Consider the following 19,592-nt stretch of genomic DNA (forward strand, 5'->3'; position numbering starts at 1 on the left):
ATTTATTTGACAGAGAGAGACACAGCGAGAGAGGGAACACAAGCAGGAGTGGGAGAGGGAGAAGGAGGCGTTCCGCGGAGCGGGGAGCCCGACGCGGGGCTCGATCCCAGGACCCTGAGATCATGACCTGAGCTGAAGGCAGACACTTCACTGACTGAGCCACCCAGGCGCCCCTGGAGTCATCTTTTCAAAAATAAGTAAGATCACTCACTAATAAGAGTCGGAGAAGCCAAAAGGGAAAGCTCTAAAGGAGAAATATTGGTCCTTATGGTTCGACTTCAAGGAGCACCTTATCTACCAACTCACTGCCCATGAAGATGTTCACACTGTTTAACCCGGCATCCTTGGATGTAAGTTAAAGAATGTCACTCAGTGGAAACAAAAACATGCATGCAAACGTGTGTGGGTTTAGGGAGACACCCAGCTCCACCCCTGGGGACGGTCCTGACTCCCTGCCTTGCTGGCTCCAGCCTCCTGGTCTGGGGTAAAATGTGTAATGGTCCCCCTCCCCAAGGGGTGCTATGAAGATGAAATGTAAAGCCTAATAGATATCAGTTATTATAATCCATGAAAATGAAGACTTGAGGCCAAACAATTAAATAGACAATATAATCAGAATAATTTTTAAAGTCACAATGTATCAATATACAACATAATGCCACATTATGCAGTCATTCAAAATAATGGTAAATATGTAGAAAAAAAGCAAAAATGTTCATAATGCATTATATTAAAACACCACAAATATGCATTTGCCTACTGATATTCTTTCTTTCCAGAAGTTTAAAAGGTTTCCCAATTTCCTAAAATGTCATTTTAATGTAATTACAAAATGCTTCAAGAGAGCATGGTGTTTGCAGTTCTTCCCAGGAGAACGTCTGACTCAGATGTGTGCTTGTAATTCTCCCTAAAATAAAAGGAACACTACATATTGCAAGATATTATTTAATGTGTATCTGTATCACCTATAATTTACTCTATAAATTACTGTAATTTCTGATAAAAAAAGGAACAGAATTCAAACTACTGATATGACGGACTGTACGAAAGACATATGATTAGCAGTGAGTGAATAAAACAAAAGGACCCAAACATAACACAAAAAGGAAATACAAGGATCCTCTACTAGTAACACAAAGTCTAAGAGTGAAGTTGAGTCTAAGACTGCTTCTCTCTACTTCTAATTCTTTCTTCTACCCTGGCACGCTTCCTCGTGCTTGGGATATAACAGTAGCCAAGAAAATTCTTGCCCTCGCAGAGCTTACATTCTAGTGTGAAACGAAAGAAAACAAGCAAATATATAAAATGTTAGATGCTGGTAAACACTATGGAAAAACAGTAAAGCAGGGAAGGTGGTGGGAATGAAGAGGGGAAGGAGAGGACGGACTTTGTAATTTTAAATAAGGTGGACAAGACAGACCTCAAGAGGACGATATTCCTGAGAAGAAGTCAGCAAGTGAGTTTTGCAGATATCTGGGGGAAAAGCTTTCCAAGGCGAGAAAAGCCAGTGCAAAGGCCCTGAGGCAGGATAACATGAGGCGAGGTTGAGGAGCAGCAAGGGGGCCATGTGGTTGGAGGAGAGGCATTCAAAAAAAGTAACAGGAAGCCAGGTTATGTGGGTTCATATCTCATGATTCATTCCAGAAACAGAATTTATATTCTGTACTAAGGTAAATGCAGAGAGTTCTTGTTTGGGGTGTTGGCTAAATTTCTAAGCTATATGGGTGGATGAAGGTTAGTCAAGAGACACAAAGCACTGAACAAAGAAACAAACAGGAAGAAGGTATAAACTTTGCAAGGTTAAGGGAAGTTCAAGAACCCAGGGAAGCAGTCTAACATCATGTTCAGATTTATTGTATTGACTTTATGATTATATTAGGTATTTGTGCTTCATTCTGAACCTTCTGTTTCACTGCTTCCTTTCCATCATAGAAAAGATCTTTAGGGGCACTTGGGTGGCTCAGTCGTTAAGCATCTGCCTTCGGCTCGGGTCATGATCCCAGGGTCCTGGGATCCGGCCCCGTGTCGGGCTCCCTGCTCAGCGGGAAGCCTGCTTCTCCCTCTCCCTCTGCCCTGCTGCTTGTGTTCCCTCTCTCACTGTCTCTCTCTGTCAAATAAATAAATAAATAAAACCTTAAAAAAAAAAAAGATCTTTAATGAATGGTCTGGAAGATGCTGTCATCTAATCTGGGGTCTAGTGCAAGGTTTCTTAGTCTGGGCACTATGGACATCATGGACCAGGTTCTTCTTTGTTGAGGAGGCTGTTCTGTGCATTGTAGGATGTTTACCAGCATCTCTGGGTTCTACCCACCAGATGCCAATGGCAACCGCCCCCCCCCATCTAATCTAAGCAAAACTACCTCCAGATACTGGCAAGTGTTGCTGGTGTGGGGAGAAAAATTGTGCCTAGTTGAGATCCACTGCTCTAATGTGAACAGATAAAAATTTCATCTCAGTTTATGAACCTATGTGGGTTTTTTTTCCAAACGAACAGGTTGATCTTAAGGCATGTATCTGTTCCTAACTACTAAACATACCCAAAGCCATGTGTTACCTATTTATAGCTTAGTAAGAAGTAAACTCGTCAGATGTTCCAAATACCTTCCTGTCTCAGGGCCTTTGCACTGGCTGCTACCTCTATTGCTTGTCCCAGGCAACTCCTCCTCATCCTTTGAGTCCTTTTAAAACGTTAGCTGTTAAGGGCCCTGGGAAGCTTCCCCTGATCCTGAGCATGAGCATGTTAGGTATTCCTATCACCTCCTCCTACAGCACCTGTACTTATACTTTGTAGCAACTATCACAATTGCAATTAAATAATTATTTTGGTCATTACTATTTAATATCTCTTCTGTTTCAGCAGGAACCCCATCTTCCCTGTTGGCTCCTGCCTCTCCAGAGCACCAGAAGAATTATGGTGGACTCGAATTTAAATGAAAAAAGTATTATCACAGGCCAGCTTTAGTTCTTTATTACTAACAAATTATGATGCACTGCGGGGTGCCTGGGTGGCTCAGTTGTTAAGCGTCTGCCTTCGGCTCGGGTCATGATCCCAGGGTCCTGGGATCGAGCCCCGCATTGGGCTCCCTGCTCCTCGGGAAGCCTGCTTCTCCCTCTCCCACTCCCCCTGCTTGTGTTCCCTCTCTCACTGTGTCTCTCTCTGTCCAATAAATAAATATTTAAAAAAAATTAGGATGCACTGCATAACCGGTCAGAGAACAATGACACAGGCCACAGCTTAGAAATAAATCTTTTAGGACAAAACCTTGACTATGAATATACTTTGTGTGAGCGTACCTTTTTCTCCTTTGTTAACAATAAGAGCTATGCAAAGATGATACCGAAGGTAGGAGGAGCAAAAAGGGCCTCTTCGTTAGATGAAGGAGCCAAAGAACAGAGTAGATGGAGCTGAGATCATCTTTCTGGCTTTTGTGAACACTTCATAAGCATTTATTTTAATACTATTTATTCCACACCACACATACCATCTTATACTGCTTACTCTTTTTATGTCTGATATCCTCAAATATATTTAAATTCCTCAAAGGGATTAGTAACCTAGGGGTCCTCAGATAAGTTTCAGTGTCTGAGAGACCCTTATAAAGACCTAGAAGCACCTTCTAAGAACAGGGTCCATAACTTTTATACAATTCAGTTCAAGACCCACCACCTTATATGACTATTTAATTTGAAAGCTTCTAGGATATTCCCATTACCCCTGGTCCATCTCTTAGGAAGAAAAAACAAACTTTTGTTACCGATTTCCTCTCCTGCTTCAGTTCCTGGACATAGCGGGCTAACTCCACAGTGATGTTCGAGGTCATGTTCTCGGAGATAACTTCATGCTGCCCAGCGTAATCGTTCATTTCGTTCAGGGTGGAAAGGAAAGCTTTACAAGCCGTATACCTACGGAAATGAACACACACCGCTCTTTTTCAAACAAGGTCCCCTCTGTTCAAACACTGTATGCACTGACGAAACATTAATTAAAATCAGGTTAATGTGCATCAACGTCTCATAGGACCCTGACAGTTCATTACTCATAAAAGTGTTCTCATCAAAATGGCTCAGAATTAATTACAACTGAAACACTTTGCATTTTGTGACACCGAATCACTCTACATAAGGCAGTATTTGGCTTTGTTAATACCTGGTCCAAATATGACCCAAATACCGATACATACTAAATATGCACTAATGCAATGGATGTTTAGATCCAAATTAGAAATATAATACTTTTGGGCTGTCCATGTTAAGGTGCCTAAGTTGCTGACTGAAATGGACATATTTCTCAGTGAAAGAGACTCCTGGTATTACAAAAGCAAATCAAGACTGTGGAATGCATAATCCACACTTCCTGTATTTGCTTAGATTATATTCTAAGCTTTTCCCAATTACCTTAATTGAAACAATCTGGAATAGGTCTAGTGACTCGGCATAAGTTAGCTGAGTAGGGTTTTTATTGTTCTCACTGCCAATTTAAAAACTAGCACAAATATGAATGGGGAATGCAGCTTATTTTTGTAGGTTTCCTTTCTCCTTTCCTTCAGACATCATCACGACCAGCATAAAGATATCAGCACATAATCATCAGCATTAAACAGACCTGTATTCTTCTTCCTCCTTCGAGTTCTTTTTAGGTTGGTATTTCTTCGCGAGGTTCCTAAAACAAAAATGCAGAAATGTCACCTTCTATAGAAAGATGATTGAGAAATCAGGAATGAAAGATGAAGTCAGTGCTTTTTGTGTACAAGTAAAAAAAAAAAAAAAAAAAAAAAAAAAAAAAAAAATGCCCGCAGCAAAAATCCTTTTTTTTCCTTCCTTTTTTTTTTTTTTTTTTAAAGTCATCTCTACATCCAACGTGGGGCTGGAACTCATGACCCCGGATCAAGAGTCGCATGCTCTTCCAACTGAGCCAGCCAGGTGCCCCTTGCTTCCTTCCATCTTTCTACGTGGGTGATAAAGCTCTGGTTATGAAGGACTTGCATCGCTTTGAATCTCTGACCTCAAAGGTAGAGCACGTAAGAACAGAAAGGGGCACTAGCTGGTGCTAACCTGGCTGTTACGACCTGACTTTAATTGGAGAGTACAGACCATGTGTACACATGCAGCCGATTTCATCTGTAGCACTGAGCTGAGGGCGAGTGTCCCTCCAGGCCACCGTTCCCTCCTGATCATCTTCACAACGATCCAAGGAAAGTATGTGGACTATGTCCAAATGTTCAAATTAAAAATCCAAACGCCGGGTGCCTGTGTGGCGAAGTCGGTTAAGCATCTGACTCTTGGTTTTGGCTCAGGTCATTATCTCAGGGTCATGGAATCGAGCCCCTTCAGGCTCTGCACTTAGCGGGGAGTCTGCTTGGGATTCTCTCTCTCTCTCCCTCTCCCTCTGCTCCTCCTACTCGTGTTCTCTAAAATAAATAAATAAATCTTAAAAAAAAAGTCCAAGTGCCAAGGGCATGTTGGCAAGGCTGTGTGGCTACTCCCCCAAAGAGGAATGAAAAGGAAAGGAATCTGGGGGCTGTTCATGCTAAGATATTTAATTAGGAGGACTTTTAACCTGCCCAGCAGGTTTGCACTGAACACACTCAGATGAGACAAAATCACTCACATCTCTCTTCCTAATCTCACCTCTGGGTCAAGAATCCAGACAATCTCTACATTCAACACGCTTAAATTTACACAAAAACCATGGGGTAAGCCTGGAAAAACAAAACTCATGCACATGGGTCCCATCGGCTGATTTCTCGTGGGACGTGACTTTGGTCGCTGTAGTTTAGGGAAATAGCCAGAAGAGGCTGACTAATGGTCCACAGTGGGGGTCCTCACTTGACCACATCTCAGTATTCACTTCCCTGTTTATCCCGTGTTTCTATTCCTCTTTCCTAGTAGTTACTTTCATTATTTCACATTTTCTTGTATTCCCCCTGAATCTACAGATTCACCTAGAAAAAAATGTACCATCATAAGTTTACAATTTTGATCATGGTACATTTTACATACAAAGTGGATGTGATTTCATCTCTAACAGGTGTTACTAGATGATTTGAGGCAATGGACTTCAGTAAAAAGGACACTGCTCTGGGATGGCGTGACCCCAGACAAACCAACAAGCAAGTCTGTGCATCTAGCTCCTCATCTGTGAGTTCAAGGGGGTTGGATGAAATGACCTCTATTGCCCCTTCAAGTTTTCTGAGGGAATATGTAACACCCAAGAATATCGACTGTTGCAATTTAAAGTGAAGATATGGGGACGCCTGGGTGGCTCAGTTCGTTAAGTATCTGCCTTGGGCTCAGGTCAGGATCCCAGGGTCCTGGGATTGAGTTCCACATCAGACTCCTTGCTCAGCAGGGAACCTGCTTCTCTCTCTGTCTGTCGCTCTCCCTGCTTCTGCTCTCTCTCTGACAAGTAATTAATAAAATCTTTTAAAAAATAAAATAAATGAAATAAAATGAAGATATGAAGGGCACCTGGATGGCAGACTCAGTAGAGCATGGGACTCTTGATCTCGGGGTCATGAGTTCAAGCCCCACACTGGGCATAGAGCTTACTTATAATAATAATAATAATAATAATAAAATATGTCATATTTTCTCTGCTGATACTCTGGATGCATAGTACAGTTTACCTAATAAGTCTAGATCCAAAAGAATGCTGAAAAATAGCATTTCTTTTAAAAATGTGGCTTAGGGGCACCTGGCTGGCTCTGTTGGTAAAGAATGTGCAACTCTCGATCTCAGGATTGTGAGCTCAAGCCCCAACGGGTATAGAGATTACTTAAAAATAAAATCTTTTAAATAAATAAATAAAGTAGCTTAAAGAAAAAAATAATGCAAAGGAGAGAAATCTTGTTTGTTGAAAGCACAGTACAGTTCTTTGAGTTGGTTTACCACAGTCACTCCTTAAAAGGTAGATTTAGTAAAAACAGTCCATCCTACTCACAGCCGGCAGGGATGGAAAGGGGAGCACATGGAAAGCAGACGACCATATAACCAATAGGTTCTTTTCCACATATGCGTAGAGTAGCATATATGGGATTTTTTGGTAGAGAGGAAGAGAAGTGGGGGGAGGGGCAGAGGGAGAGAGAATCTCAAGCATGCCCAGCGAGGAGTCGGACGTGGGGCTTGATCTCACGACCCTGAGATCATGACCTGAGCTGAAATCGAGAGTCAGATGCTTAGCTGACTCAGCCACCCAGGCGCCCCAGCATGTGAGATATTTTTAATGCATGGTTTTAAATATTAACCATCAATTACAAATTGAAAATATCACTTTGAAATTCACATCTTATATAAAAATTCTTTCGAAACTGTTATTGTAAAGGTTTACTTAAATCCACATTTTCTGGGGCACCTGGCTGGCTCAGTCAGAAGAGTGTGCGACTCTTGAACTCGATCTTGGGGTCGTGAGTTCAAACCCGAGGTGGGGTGTAGAGACTACTTAAATAAAACAAACAAACAAAAAAACCCACTTCATATTTAAAAAAATAAATTAAAAAAATTAATAAATCTACATTTTCTTTTTAGCTTCCAGTCCTAAGCCTTCATAAAAATAATTTAAATTTTATATCCAGTTGAAGGAAACATAGCTTGAATATAGAAAGGTAAAACCAGCACTCTTTTTAGTTCCTTCTTACCAATCCAATCCTAAACAGGATTAAAGACCACGGGGGGTGGGGGGGTGGGGGGGTGGGGGGGGATATTCTGTTGTGGGTGACAGCCTGTGGAGACCGTCACGTTGTGATGAATGAGTCTCACTTTGACCATGTTAGCATATATAGCATTCAAAATGCTTCTTAAAAGCACCAATGAATAATTCACTCTATAAATGCCAGCAGAAAACTAAAAGCTTAAGAAGTCTGGAAGGGAAAATCAGGATTTTTCTCTCAGGGACCACTAGAAAGAAAGATCAACTTTCATTTCCATTCTCTGGAGATGGGCTTTCTTGCCCCTATTTTGTATGAGGTTACTTAAAAAACAAGCAAGAAAACAAACCACAAAGAGCAGCTTTAAATTTATGGGAACTTTCTGAGAAATTTTAAGTGTTTTATATATTAAACTTGCTCTTCAGACAGGCTAATTAAAAGCTAAGAGAAAAATATAATCCTCTCATAAGGATACTGGATTTTAACTTGGTTGATCCGAAGAACCACAGGGAAGCTTTTAAAAAGGAGACACCTGGGCCCAGTTCCAGGCCCTCCGAAATGGAAGGTCCAGGGTTGGGTCCAGGAATGTTTTGTTTTTTCTATCTTTCTTTTTTTTAAAAGCTCACCACAAGATTTCTGGATAAAGACAGCAGAATAAAATTCGATCAGGGAATTGTGATTTCCCAACAAGAGGTGAGAATTAAAAGCCAGGACAATTTTCAACAGCAGAAAACAAGCCAATGAAGAAAGAAGCACAACTTCAGTCTACGCACTTTGAAAAGCGGCGACCATGGTGAGGGACGGAAGATTCTGGAACCACATGGAAGGATGCTGCCCCCACCCTCACTGCCACTGTGGCAGGGGGTGGGGTAGGGTAGGAATAAGCCCACGAAAGCCTGAAGATCAATTTAGACAATAGTAAACTGAGGGGTGAGTAAGCAGTCAGGGAACAGTGACAGGAAAGCTCTGAGAAGACACGCAGGCTGACCACCCAGGTTCCAGAATTCGGGCAGGAGCAGGGGTCACCACCTGGATCCTCACGTTCCAGGGCTCCAAGCTGGATGCCTGTGGAAGCTCATCTCTAACCCAGGCATTCCAAAGGAACAGGATATATCTCTCAAACAGAACCTCTAACAAAGTTCTGGAACACACTCAGAGTCTCAAAGACAAAATGTACAAAACCAGGCCCTTTGCCTCACCCTTACCCCATAATGGAGCTCAGAGGGAAAGGCCAACAGTTCTAGAAGCACAGCCAGGAATGCTCAACTACCCTCTATCAGAACCAACAGCAGCACTGGTGTTGCTTATGCAGGTAAGAAAAGCATGCTTAGGAAGTGCATGTGCCTTATCTCATTAAGTCCCCTTAACAACCTTAGAAAGGAGGAATTACTATTATTCACATTTTACAGATGAAAAAGATGAAGCACAGAGAGTATATGCCCCAAGTTGTGTTACTATTGAATGGAAGAATCAAGAATGCATGCCAGGTATTGGGGCTCTAGTGTCTGTTCTCTTAAGCACTTCACTGAACTGCCCATATTAAACATAAGCGAGGTAAAAAGATATGATATGTAATACAGACGAGAAGGAAGAAAGGTGGGAAGGAAAGAAGGAAGGAAGGGAAGAAGGGAGGAAGGAAGGAAGGGAAGGAAGGTAGGTTGGGAGGAGCGAAGGAAAGGAGGGAGGGAGGGAATGACCCCCCCCAAAAAAAAGAAAGAAAAAGAAAGAAAGAAAGAAAGAAATAAAGAAAGAAAGAAAGAAAGAAACCAATCTGGAAGAAAAGAAGGAAAAGAAGCAAAAGCAAACTCCTCCAGAATATTTTACACTACAGACAAACTTAATAAAAACACAAAGCCAATGAAGCAAAGAATTCCCAGACCACGGGCTAAAATAGATGGCAAAGTTAAGGAAATGAACTAAGAACTAAAGCATACCACTACAGAACTAATAAATAAAGTGGGATGGATATCAAATTTAACAGAAGAAAACTTTGAGATAATCAATCATAAGGAAAGCAACTAACAAAAGCAGAAAAAAAAGATTACCTAAAGAACAAGATGCTTTAACATAAAGAAAACTCATATTTCTGAAGTATATATAACCCAGTAAGTAGTACAGAAAAAATATTCAGATGTAACTGAAGAAAGTTACCCTGAAATAAATGAAGTACTGAATCTGCATATGAAAGGGCTCTAAGGAAACTGACAAACAATGATCATCGCTTGGCGATGTTATCAAACTGCTAAATGGAACAAAAATTCTTCACATATATAGTCAAAGCAAGTCACCTACAAAGAAAAAAAAATCTGGCTGGCCCCAGACTTTTCCACCAAAAACCAATGCAGCAACAAAGTTTGGAGATAACTAAAATATGACTGGAGAACAACCAGGTCAAATTATTATCAAGTATGGGGGCATTCTCAAACAGGAACAAACAGGAGTTTGTTTGTATGAAGGATTACTTCATAAACTCTCATTAGGGAAGGAAATATTCATATTTCTCTTGATGCCAAGAGACAGGGGGAGAAGCTGTGGTAGAGGAATGGAGGTGAGCATACGTTTATATTTAAATACAGAATTAAGGTGGTTCAGTCGGTTAAGCATCTGACTCTTGGCTTTGGCTCGGGTCATGGGATCCATCCCGGCATCGGGCTCTGCACTCAGCACAGAGTCTGCTTGAGATTCTCTCCCTCTGCCCCTCCTCTACCGTGCACACACACACCCTCTCTCTAATAAATAAATAAATATAAATAAATAAGTAAACAAATAAATGCAGAATTAAGACAAATTAACTGTGGGACTGTGTTAAAGACCAAATTATATAACTCAACTAGAACAGGAAGCAAAACATATAAGTATTATTTTCTTTATCTTACTTAGCAGTGAGTCAATTGAGCGTGCTTAAAATTATAATGTGGAGTTAAAAAAAAAAGTAATGACATCCTACAAGTTTTTTATAATCTTTCTGCTAAATCTTATAAGAGTTTAATATTTATGGTTCAGAAAATCCTGCAGTTTCACTTGTATGTACTTTTTATGGTGAAAGTAAATGTAAGTTGAATTACTTGTATATACAATATATGCAATATATTTTATAAAATGATTTCTACATAGTTACCCTTTACTGACAATGAACTCCGATTAGAAAAAAAAATTGACCAGGACATGAATGGGTCATCAAAAAGAAAGTATAAATGGCTCAAATGTATAAAAACAGGCTCAACCTCATTGATAATAAGAGAAACACAAACTAAGGCTCAGACTCTCCAATTTTTACTTATCACGTTGGCAAAGATAAGAAAAGACTGGTACCAGGGAGCGCTGAAGGTCAAGGTAAGTAGCACTGCCCGAGGCTCTGCTATGAGCGGTAAGGGTCACAGCCTCTGAGTGGCAACTTGGTGAACTCTATCAAAACCAGAGAGCTACTTTTAGGAACTTTGTCTCTAGACAGGCTTGTACAAGGTTATGCATTGCAACTTTGTTGAGAGTTGCAAACAACTGGAAACAATCAACACGTCCACCAAGCCAATGCAGTATTATAAAACCACAAAAATAATGAATCCTTGGAACAATCTCCAGGATGTAGAAAGACAAGGGCACAAGGGACTGCTGGGGAAGCAAGGAAGAAAACACACCCTCATTTGCCTGTGTCGGCATAAAATTTCTCAGGAAGGATAAACAAAAGACTGATAACATTTACTGTCCCCAGGGACAGGGTTAGGAGAAGGGACCCTTCACGGCACACCATTTTCTACCTCTGGCATTTTTAATCATATGAATTCATTATCATAACAAATAATTTAGCTTTTTAAAAAAATTTAACAGTTGCTAAGGGCAATCAATAGTTGGTTCTCTTCTATAGGTCTATGAAATGTTTTAAAATTTTATTAGGCATTATTAGGCATTTGGCCTTACATTGCCTTGAAGAAATAGTAACTATAGCAAGGGTCAGTAAACTTTTTCTGTAAAGGGTCGGAGAGTAAGTATTTTATTTTATTTTTTTAAAGATTTTATTTATTTATTTGACAGAGAGACAGAGTTAGCGAGAGCAGGAACACAAGCAGGGGAGTGGGAGAGGGAGAAGCAGGCTTCTCGTGGAGCAGGGAGCCCAATGCGGAGCTCGATCCCAGGACCCTGGGATCATGACCTGAGCCGAAGGCAGGCGCTTAACGACTGAGCCACCCAGGTGCCCCTGGAGAGTATTTTAGACTTGCAAGTAAGTCATGCTCAGGTGGTCCCCGTTAGCTAGTCAATTGCAATTGTTTTCAGAAGCAGCCATAGACAATACATTAATGAATGGATGTGGCCGTGTTTCTGTATAACTTTATTTATAAAACTAGGCAGTGGATGGATTGGGACATAGGCTGTAATTTGCCAACCCCTAAACCTACACAAATCAAAGCCCTAATGATCATCCTTTGCTTCTAAAATAAGTTGGTGTTCTTTTTTCTCTAATGTTGAAAAAAATAAAAATGATTTAATGCCAGAAGCTTCTCCAAAAAGATTGTGTTGCTTTTTCAACATCATACTGATATTTCAAGCAAGCATTTGTTGACCATGCTTCAGTCACCCTGGCCTTTCCATTCCTTGAACATGTTTCCACCTCAGGACTTTTGCACTTGCTGATCCCTTGGCCTGGAAGAGCTACCCCTAGACTTTGGCATGCCGGCCCTCTCTCTTTGTCCTTCGGTTCTCAAGCAACAGGTTTTCCCTGGCCAGTCTAGCTAAGTAACCCCCACCCACCATCATGCTCTATTACATCACTGGCTTTTCTTATCTGGGATGATAAATGCTATCTTTAAATGATTTAATTTTTTGCTTGTTTGCATGTGGTCTGTTTTCCACAGTGAGAAGGTGAGCTCCAAGGTGTCTCATTCATTAGAGCTCCCCTGGCACTCAGTTGACACACTGTTGGTTGTTCTGTTGGTAAGCCTCATCAGCTCTCATAGCCTGGGCAAACACATGATTCTCCTTGAAGCAGTGGGGACCAAACAGCTTAGAACGGGACCTGTCGATTCACTCTACAACTATTTACTGAGTACCTATTATGCATCAGGCACTGTTCCATACTACCGGGATACTTCAGTGAATACAACTCAAAAACCCCTGCCCTTATGGGGCTTCCATTCTAGCAGGAAGAAGTGGAAGGCAATGAGTAATAAATATGATATATAAGAAAATTGTAAAGAATGTTAGAAAGTTATTAGTGCTACAGAAAAACTGTAAACTACAGCAGGAAGATGAGGTAGGCCTCACTGAGCAGTTAACATCTGAGCAAAGACTTGAAGGGAGGCGAGAGGGTGGGCATGCGAGGAACATATAGGTGATACCCATACAGAAAGGCGAGCCCTGGGGCAAGAGCGTGCCTCGTGTGTATGAGAAACAGCAAGGAGGCTGGTACGGTTAGAGCAGAGAGGAGAGAGAAGGAGGAAAGAGAGGACGTCAGAGATGTTGAGGGATATGATCACATAGGGCTTTGTAGGACATCCACGGTAAGGATTCTGGATTTACGGAGTGAAATGGAGAGTTGGAATTTTGAACAGAGTGCCATGATCTAGCTGCTTTGTGGAACACAGACAGACAAGAGGGGATAAGGAGGGAATAAGAGGAACCAGTTAGAAGCCTCATAATAACCCAGGTGAAAGGTGATGGAGACTAGAGCACAATGGCCAAGGTGGAGGTCATGAGAAGGGGTCAGATCCTGGGTAAATTTGCAAAGTACAGTCACCGGGACTTCCTGATGGCTTAGATTGGGGATGGGGGTGGGGTAGTGGCTGAGAAAGAGGGGATTTCTGACTGAATAAGGAACAGAGTTTTTGACCTAACAAGGAAGGAGGGAGCAGCCCTCAAATGTGTGGGGAAAGGCTGGGCTGTGCAGATGCAGATTTTAAGTGGACAGATTCGGTTTCAGACACTTTCTATTTCAAATAGGTTTTAGGAGATAATGCATAATCTGTGTCAGAGTCCAGGACAGAGGTCTAGCTTGGAGGTACATACCTGTGAGCCATTGTCACGTGGATCATACTTAAAGCCAGATGAGATCACCAAGGGAATACAGATCGAGAGGGGGAGATGACAGGGATTGGGCACCAGGGCACATCGGGTAAAGAGGCAAAAGGCAAAGGAGGACCCAGCGAGAGGGCTGAGAAGGAGCTCAAAGTGAAGTAGGAAGGAAGCCAGAAGACTGGAATTACAGAGGCCAAGCAAGGAGGAGGAAGCATCCACCCCGTCAAAGCTGCTGATGGGTCAAGGACGCCGGACTGAGGACAGGCGATTGGGTTGAACCATACAGAAGTCACAGGGGCCTGGAAGGGTAGTTCTGGCTGAGTGGTGTGTGGTGAGTCTAAGGTAGTGAGAGGAGAGGGATTGGAGACAGCAAGTAAGAACACTTTCGAGAAGTTTGGCTGCAACGGGGAACAACGACATGGTGGCAGCTGGTGGGGAGAACCACCTCAGGGAAGTTTGTTTTTGAATGAGGGTATGCTTGTGTGTCGATGGGGATAATAACCCAGCAGGGAACGAAGAACTGAGGACATGGGAGAGAGAACCACTGGGGCTGAGTTCCGGAGCCAGAGGGAGGGGGGACACCGAGCGCATAAGAGGGGGGCCTGGATTTAGACAGAAGCATCTCGGGGCGGGGGGCACAGATGCTGAGAGTCTGCAGACATTCTCTTCTGACTGCTTCCGTGCTCTCAGTAACATAGCAAGCAAGTGGTGAGGATGGGAAAGGAGATGCTGGGTTTGCAGAAAGGAGAAACTGAGTCACTTCGGTGAGTGGGGCAGCAAATCGACAAAGAATAGAAAGGATGCTTATGTATCGGCATTGAGGACCTGGCTGAGGGCTCAGTACCAAGGAGGAGAAGACCAGTCTGAAGGGTTAGTAATGGTCTTGAAGGCATTTGTTCAATTACTCCTGATCTTGTACATCAACTTCTCCCAACAAGTATAAATTGAGATACCTCTTAGGGATGTAATGAAACAATGTTAATAGTTAAATCTCAGGGGGTGCCTGTCTGGCTCCGTCAGTGGAACACGGGACTCTTGATCTAGGGGGTCGTGAGTTTGAGCCACATGTTGGGCGTAGAGTCTACTAAATATATATTTAGATCTCAGGAAAAGTACTTCTCAAGAGATTGCCATCAGATCCCTGATACTGATCCTCTGTTTCAACTTGTGATCCACAAGAGGGTAAAACAGTCAATGGAGAGCCATCGTATTTTACCCTAAACCCACACTGGAATTTGCATTCTTTTCCAACAGCCTCCCATTTTGTTACTTGCATCCTCCGTCCCTCACCTAGGGTGATGAGAAAGGGCAAGAAGCCAGGTGCAATCCAGAGGGGGAGCTAAGAAAGCCCTTTCCCTTCATGACACAGAACCGAGCAGATACTTGCTAAGTGCTGAATTAATGGCGTCTAATCATAAACCTCCCAAACAAAACAGGATCATGACAAAGGTGCCAGGGAAGACAAGTGTAAGCTAATACAAAAAGAAAGGCAACAAACAGATAAATCCATAAGGTGAGACCGTATTTTGGCTAAGGATGTATGTAACCCATTTTCACACCAAAGACATTTTATGACGAACAGTGCGATATTTAGATAATCAGCACGAAGCAGCCCCTTCCCTACTGCCACATTCAGGACGTGAGGCTCATACACACAGTGCCAGAAATCAATCTGGATTCAGCAAGTCGTAACGGTTACGGTTACTTCACTGAGCAATATGTTTTATGTTTTCTTTACTCAATAGAAACAAAACTTGTCATCCATAAAAACAATCCATATGTACCACTCAGGTGCTTATTTATAAACAACACCAGCTCTAAAAGAATCCATCTTCTCTCAATGACACCTGACATACCCTTCCTGCAGACGCTCTTTGGGTTCAAACAAAATGTTTCTATACCAAAAGTCATCTGGATCTTTAACAGGTCTTAAAACAATCTGCACCAACCAATTCAACCAAACAAGAAATCATTAAAGTCTGTGCCTGCCACGGCAAGTTCCAGCTTTGTTCTACCAACAACTTTTACATATTTTATCTAAAAGCAAAATTTCTTGGATAATTTCGTCATTAAAGATGTAAGCAGTCCAAGCACTTTTAAAATGCTGCTCCACAGGGCTCTTAACGGGCTGCTGGACGGAACACGGATCGGGAGAAGCATTTTGGAAAGCTGTCTACTTAAAGCTAACACCTGTGACCCCACAGTTCCACTCCTGGGTGTAGACAGACTTCATATCCCCAAACAGGAGACGAGCAATCGCCTAGTGGCAGAGGAATGGGTGAACTGTGGTATACTCACACACCCAAACACCAACCACCAGTGAAAAGAAACAAGCTACCACCATATACAGCCACATGAATGAATCTCCCAAACATAATGTAGAACAAAAGAAGTCAAATACAAACAGTGCCTAATAAGTCAATACATTCAGATGAGGTTCAAAAACAGGCAAGACTGTCCATGTCATTCGAAGTCAGAAGAGTGGACAGCCATGGGAGGGTGGAGCACCGGAAGGGACCAGGGGGCCTCTGGGGCTGGGTTTGCCTGTCTCTCCATCTGGGTGCTGGTGACACGGGGGGGTGTTCACTCTGTGAAGATTTCTGGGGCTGAACACTTTTAATGTGTACTTTTCTCTCTATATATATTATATTTCAATTAGGAGTTTTCTGGAAAAAAAATAAGTAGCTCCAAAATTCAGAAACTATCCTTCAAAAAACAAAACAAAACAAAAACCCAGAGCCTAAGGGCAGTAACTCAGTTTTTATTTTTATTGTTCTATGGAAATGAATCTTCTCTATCAAAAGCAATGGTTTCTAATTGAAGTATCACCTTACATAAAAGGGGAAAATATTTAAAGGATTATATATTCACAGTATAAATGAGAATATAAATTATTGTTACATCCATTTTGCAGTTAACAAATAACCTTTTTCAATATCAACTTACCTGAGTTGCTTTGCATAGCTGAGTTCGATCTCTGTCCTTTCCTTTACAAATTTGATGTATTTCTCAAGAATGTCAATTCCCCACTGTGTGTGTTTTTCTAAGTTGTCAAATTGATCCTGTTTAAAAAAACAAACAGAGAGAGAGAGAGCTTATAATCCTTCTCTGTGATTAATATAATTTCAGTGAACAATTCTCTCAACAATATGTCGCTGTGTAGAAAGCCGTTCTAATATTTTCCATGATTGTACTGGGTGCTTTTCTTGTTGAGCGGTTTTAAATCAACATTACCAAATTTGGTTTGAAAACTGCCTGGGGTACTGAACTCTGACCCATTCGTTCATGTTAGAAACATGGTTTGGGGATATAGTTAATGTCCTGGTGCAAAGAAAAATATCTTTTCCAGATTCCAAAAACTGAGAGGTGAAACACTCACATCAACTCAGTCCTGCTTGCCAACACCTTACCTGTTATCTCTGAGTTATTCAAAACAGCTCACTGAAAGTTGGGGCAAGCAAATGGGAACAAGAAGAGTTACAAAATACTGCTTTCTTCAAACAGATAAATAAAATGACTCATGCGGACCTTATTCAAACATTTGAACATTTATCAAACCCACACTGTGGGCCAGGAAAGGAGCCGGGGAACCGAAATGAACGGAAATAGAGCCCCTTCTTGCAGAGTGCCTGGAGGTTCCTAGCCTGGAAGAATGAGAGGGGGTGGGTATTCCAGCAACAGCTACTGCAAAAGTGGGGACACATCCAGGAATCTGGGGATCGGAGAGGGGGGGACGAGACTTGTCCCTCTGGAGCGAAGGTGGGGGGGAGGGCTCAAGGGAAGGATGGTGGTGGGTAAGAAACTGGAAAAAGTCCCTGCCCATCACCCCAGGCCTCAAACAATGAGCGAAGGAGCTCAGCCTGTCCAGTGCGCACACGTGAGCTGCTGAATTTGCAAGGAGAGGGGCACACCCACAGACATGTTTCCAATCGCCAGGAGGTGGAAGTCAGGAGATAGCTCCTTAGTCCAGATGAGAGAAAACAGGAGGAGAGGGAAGGACGTCCAGACCTGTAACAACTAGAATCAACTAGTCTTAGCGGCCGATTGCAGAAGGAGACTGGAAAGGAATATGAGGGAGAGGCAGGATTCTGGGGGCCTCCCTGCCTCTGGCTCTGGGGACTAGAGAGTCGACGGGCAGCAGTTTGGGGTGAAGTGACATGTTGCGCGAGGGAGTGACATGTCCGGAAGGGAGCTGGAAACACAGATCTACTGGGAGCTCAAGGAGGGAGGCCTGTGAGCTGGTGTCTCTGAAGCAGCACCCAGGGATCCCAGGAGAGGGTCAGCAAAGTCGGCAGCAGCTTTGCACTGAATTAGTCAAGAGGGCCTGGCCCAGGAGGGAGAGCCCAGAAAGGCCTGGGAAAGCTAAGGGAGTGTCAGCGCGACATTGCAAGGAAGGGAGAACTGCCTCCAGAGAACGATGGACCGAGTGCTGTCCCCAGGGAGATAGCAGGAATAGAGAAATCCAGGTTCTGGCCCCACCCTGGGACTTCACCACCGGGGGCCACCGAACCGAGCGGAGTGTAGTCATTTGCCTAAAGATGCAAAATCAGTCCCTGCCTAATTTCACAACTCAGTCATGAGGATCATGGAAAATGGGAAAGAGTCAAATCAAGTCTAAAAAATACAAAGCCACAGTTTAATCCTATCACAGGTGTTGTGCGATCCTATAGGACACACTTGGTGCCATCCTTCAGCTTGGTTTTAAAACCTAGCACCTCCCACCTTATACCTGTCCTCGTGCTTTCATCCTATATTCCATTCAAAGCTATGCAAACCAGAAAATGAGTACACAGAGCTCCCTAGAAGTCTATCTTGGGTGGGAGTGGGCACCCTGCCGAGGCAAAAGCACTTTTTCTCCAACGTCAGAAATTCTCTTCTTGAAGAAAACTCATTTCCTCAACCTTACCCCCGCCCAGGCCCACAGGACAGTTTTAGAAACTAAGGTTTTATTTTCCTGGAATATTTTTCTCATGAAAAAGAATTACTGTAGAATGTCTTTAAATCCAATAATTGTTTACATTATCATAAAAAACAAGGGACAACTATTTAAGGTATTCGTTGATTCTTGGTCCCCAATAATATATTCCACGGACATCTAGGTTCCACTTCAAGGAACACTAGTCAGGAAGGTGATTTATTTATGTCCTCTGTAAAGACAGGGGTTGTCAAGCAAATTAATAGTGTAAACAAGACTGTAGGTCATTTCAAACTACTTGAGAGAACAAATATACAAACAATTCAAGTAATGATTACAAATCATTCCTAGCTATTTAGAGCAAGGCTTCTTTAAAGCTCTGGGCTGGTTGGTAACCCTTTGCTAACCAATTTCATAGATCCTATTTATTTAAAAACTCCTTTCCAGACCCCTCCCTCCATTTGAGAGTCATCTGTTTCATCTCCCATCCCCAGAACCTTACTGTTTTCAGTAGTTATAGGGTTTCCTTGAAAACTTGTTAACACCATCTGCTCTTAGATTGTCCTGCTGATAATCTCACTACATATTTTTCCCTATGAATATGCGATTCTTTTTTTTTTTTTTTTTTAGCCTTGATGTATAGAATACAGAGCAACAGCTTTTGATACCAAAACTCTTTAAAAAAAAAAAAAAAATCTACATTTGAATTGAGTCTACTTTAAAAATTACTGGCCCCAAACCAACAATATGTTTTCAATAAAGTTATCTGTATTCAGGAACATTCTGCAAGCTGTAATAAAGCACTAAAATAAGGCCAAAATAAGATAGAAGATCTTAATACTAAAAACCTTACTCAGTAGCAACAAATAAACTAGTACTTGTTTGTCAATATAGTATCATTCTTTTTATGCTGTATTAAAACATCTCTTGGGGCGCCTGGGTGGCTCAGTTGTTAAGCGTCTGCCTTCGGCTCAGGTCGTGATCCCGGGGTCCTGGGATCGAGCCCCACATCGGGCTCCCTGCTCCGC

The 19,592-nt window shown here is 42.2% G+C and overlaps 1 protein-coding gene across 18 annotated transcripts in view; it reads right to left on the bottom strand.

Annotated features, from left to right (window-relative positions):
* The window catches only part of FNBP1 (formin binding protein 1), a 136,400-nt gene that overhangs the window by 68,735 nt on the left and 48,073 nt on the right, over positions 1 to 19,592 (bottom strand). For all 18 annotated transcript variants that reach the window (XM_032418593.1, XM_032418587.1, XM_032418603.1 and 15 more), the window contains exons 2-4: positions 16,596 to 16,711; positions 4,604 to 4,660; positions 3,756 to 3,903 (exon numbers count right to left, since the gene is read on the bottom strand). In XM_032418593.1, coding sequence (XP_032274484.1) covers positions 3,756 to 3,903; positions 4,604 to 4,660; positions 16,596 to 16,711 — 321 coding nt within the window. The remainder of the gene's footprint in view (positions 1 to 3,755; positions 3,904 to 4,603; positions 4,661 to 16,595; positions 16,712 to 19,592) is intronic.

Source organism: Phoca vitulina, unplaced genomic scaffold, assembly GCF_004348235.1.
Source record: "Phoca vitulina isolate PV1807 unplaced genomic scaffold, GSC_HSeal_1.0 scaffold21, whole genome shotgun sequence".
In the NCBI taxonomy this organism is placed as follows: Eukaryota; Metazoa; Chordata; class Mammalia; order Carnivora; family Phocidae; genus Phoca; species Phoca vitulina.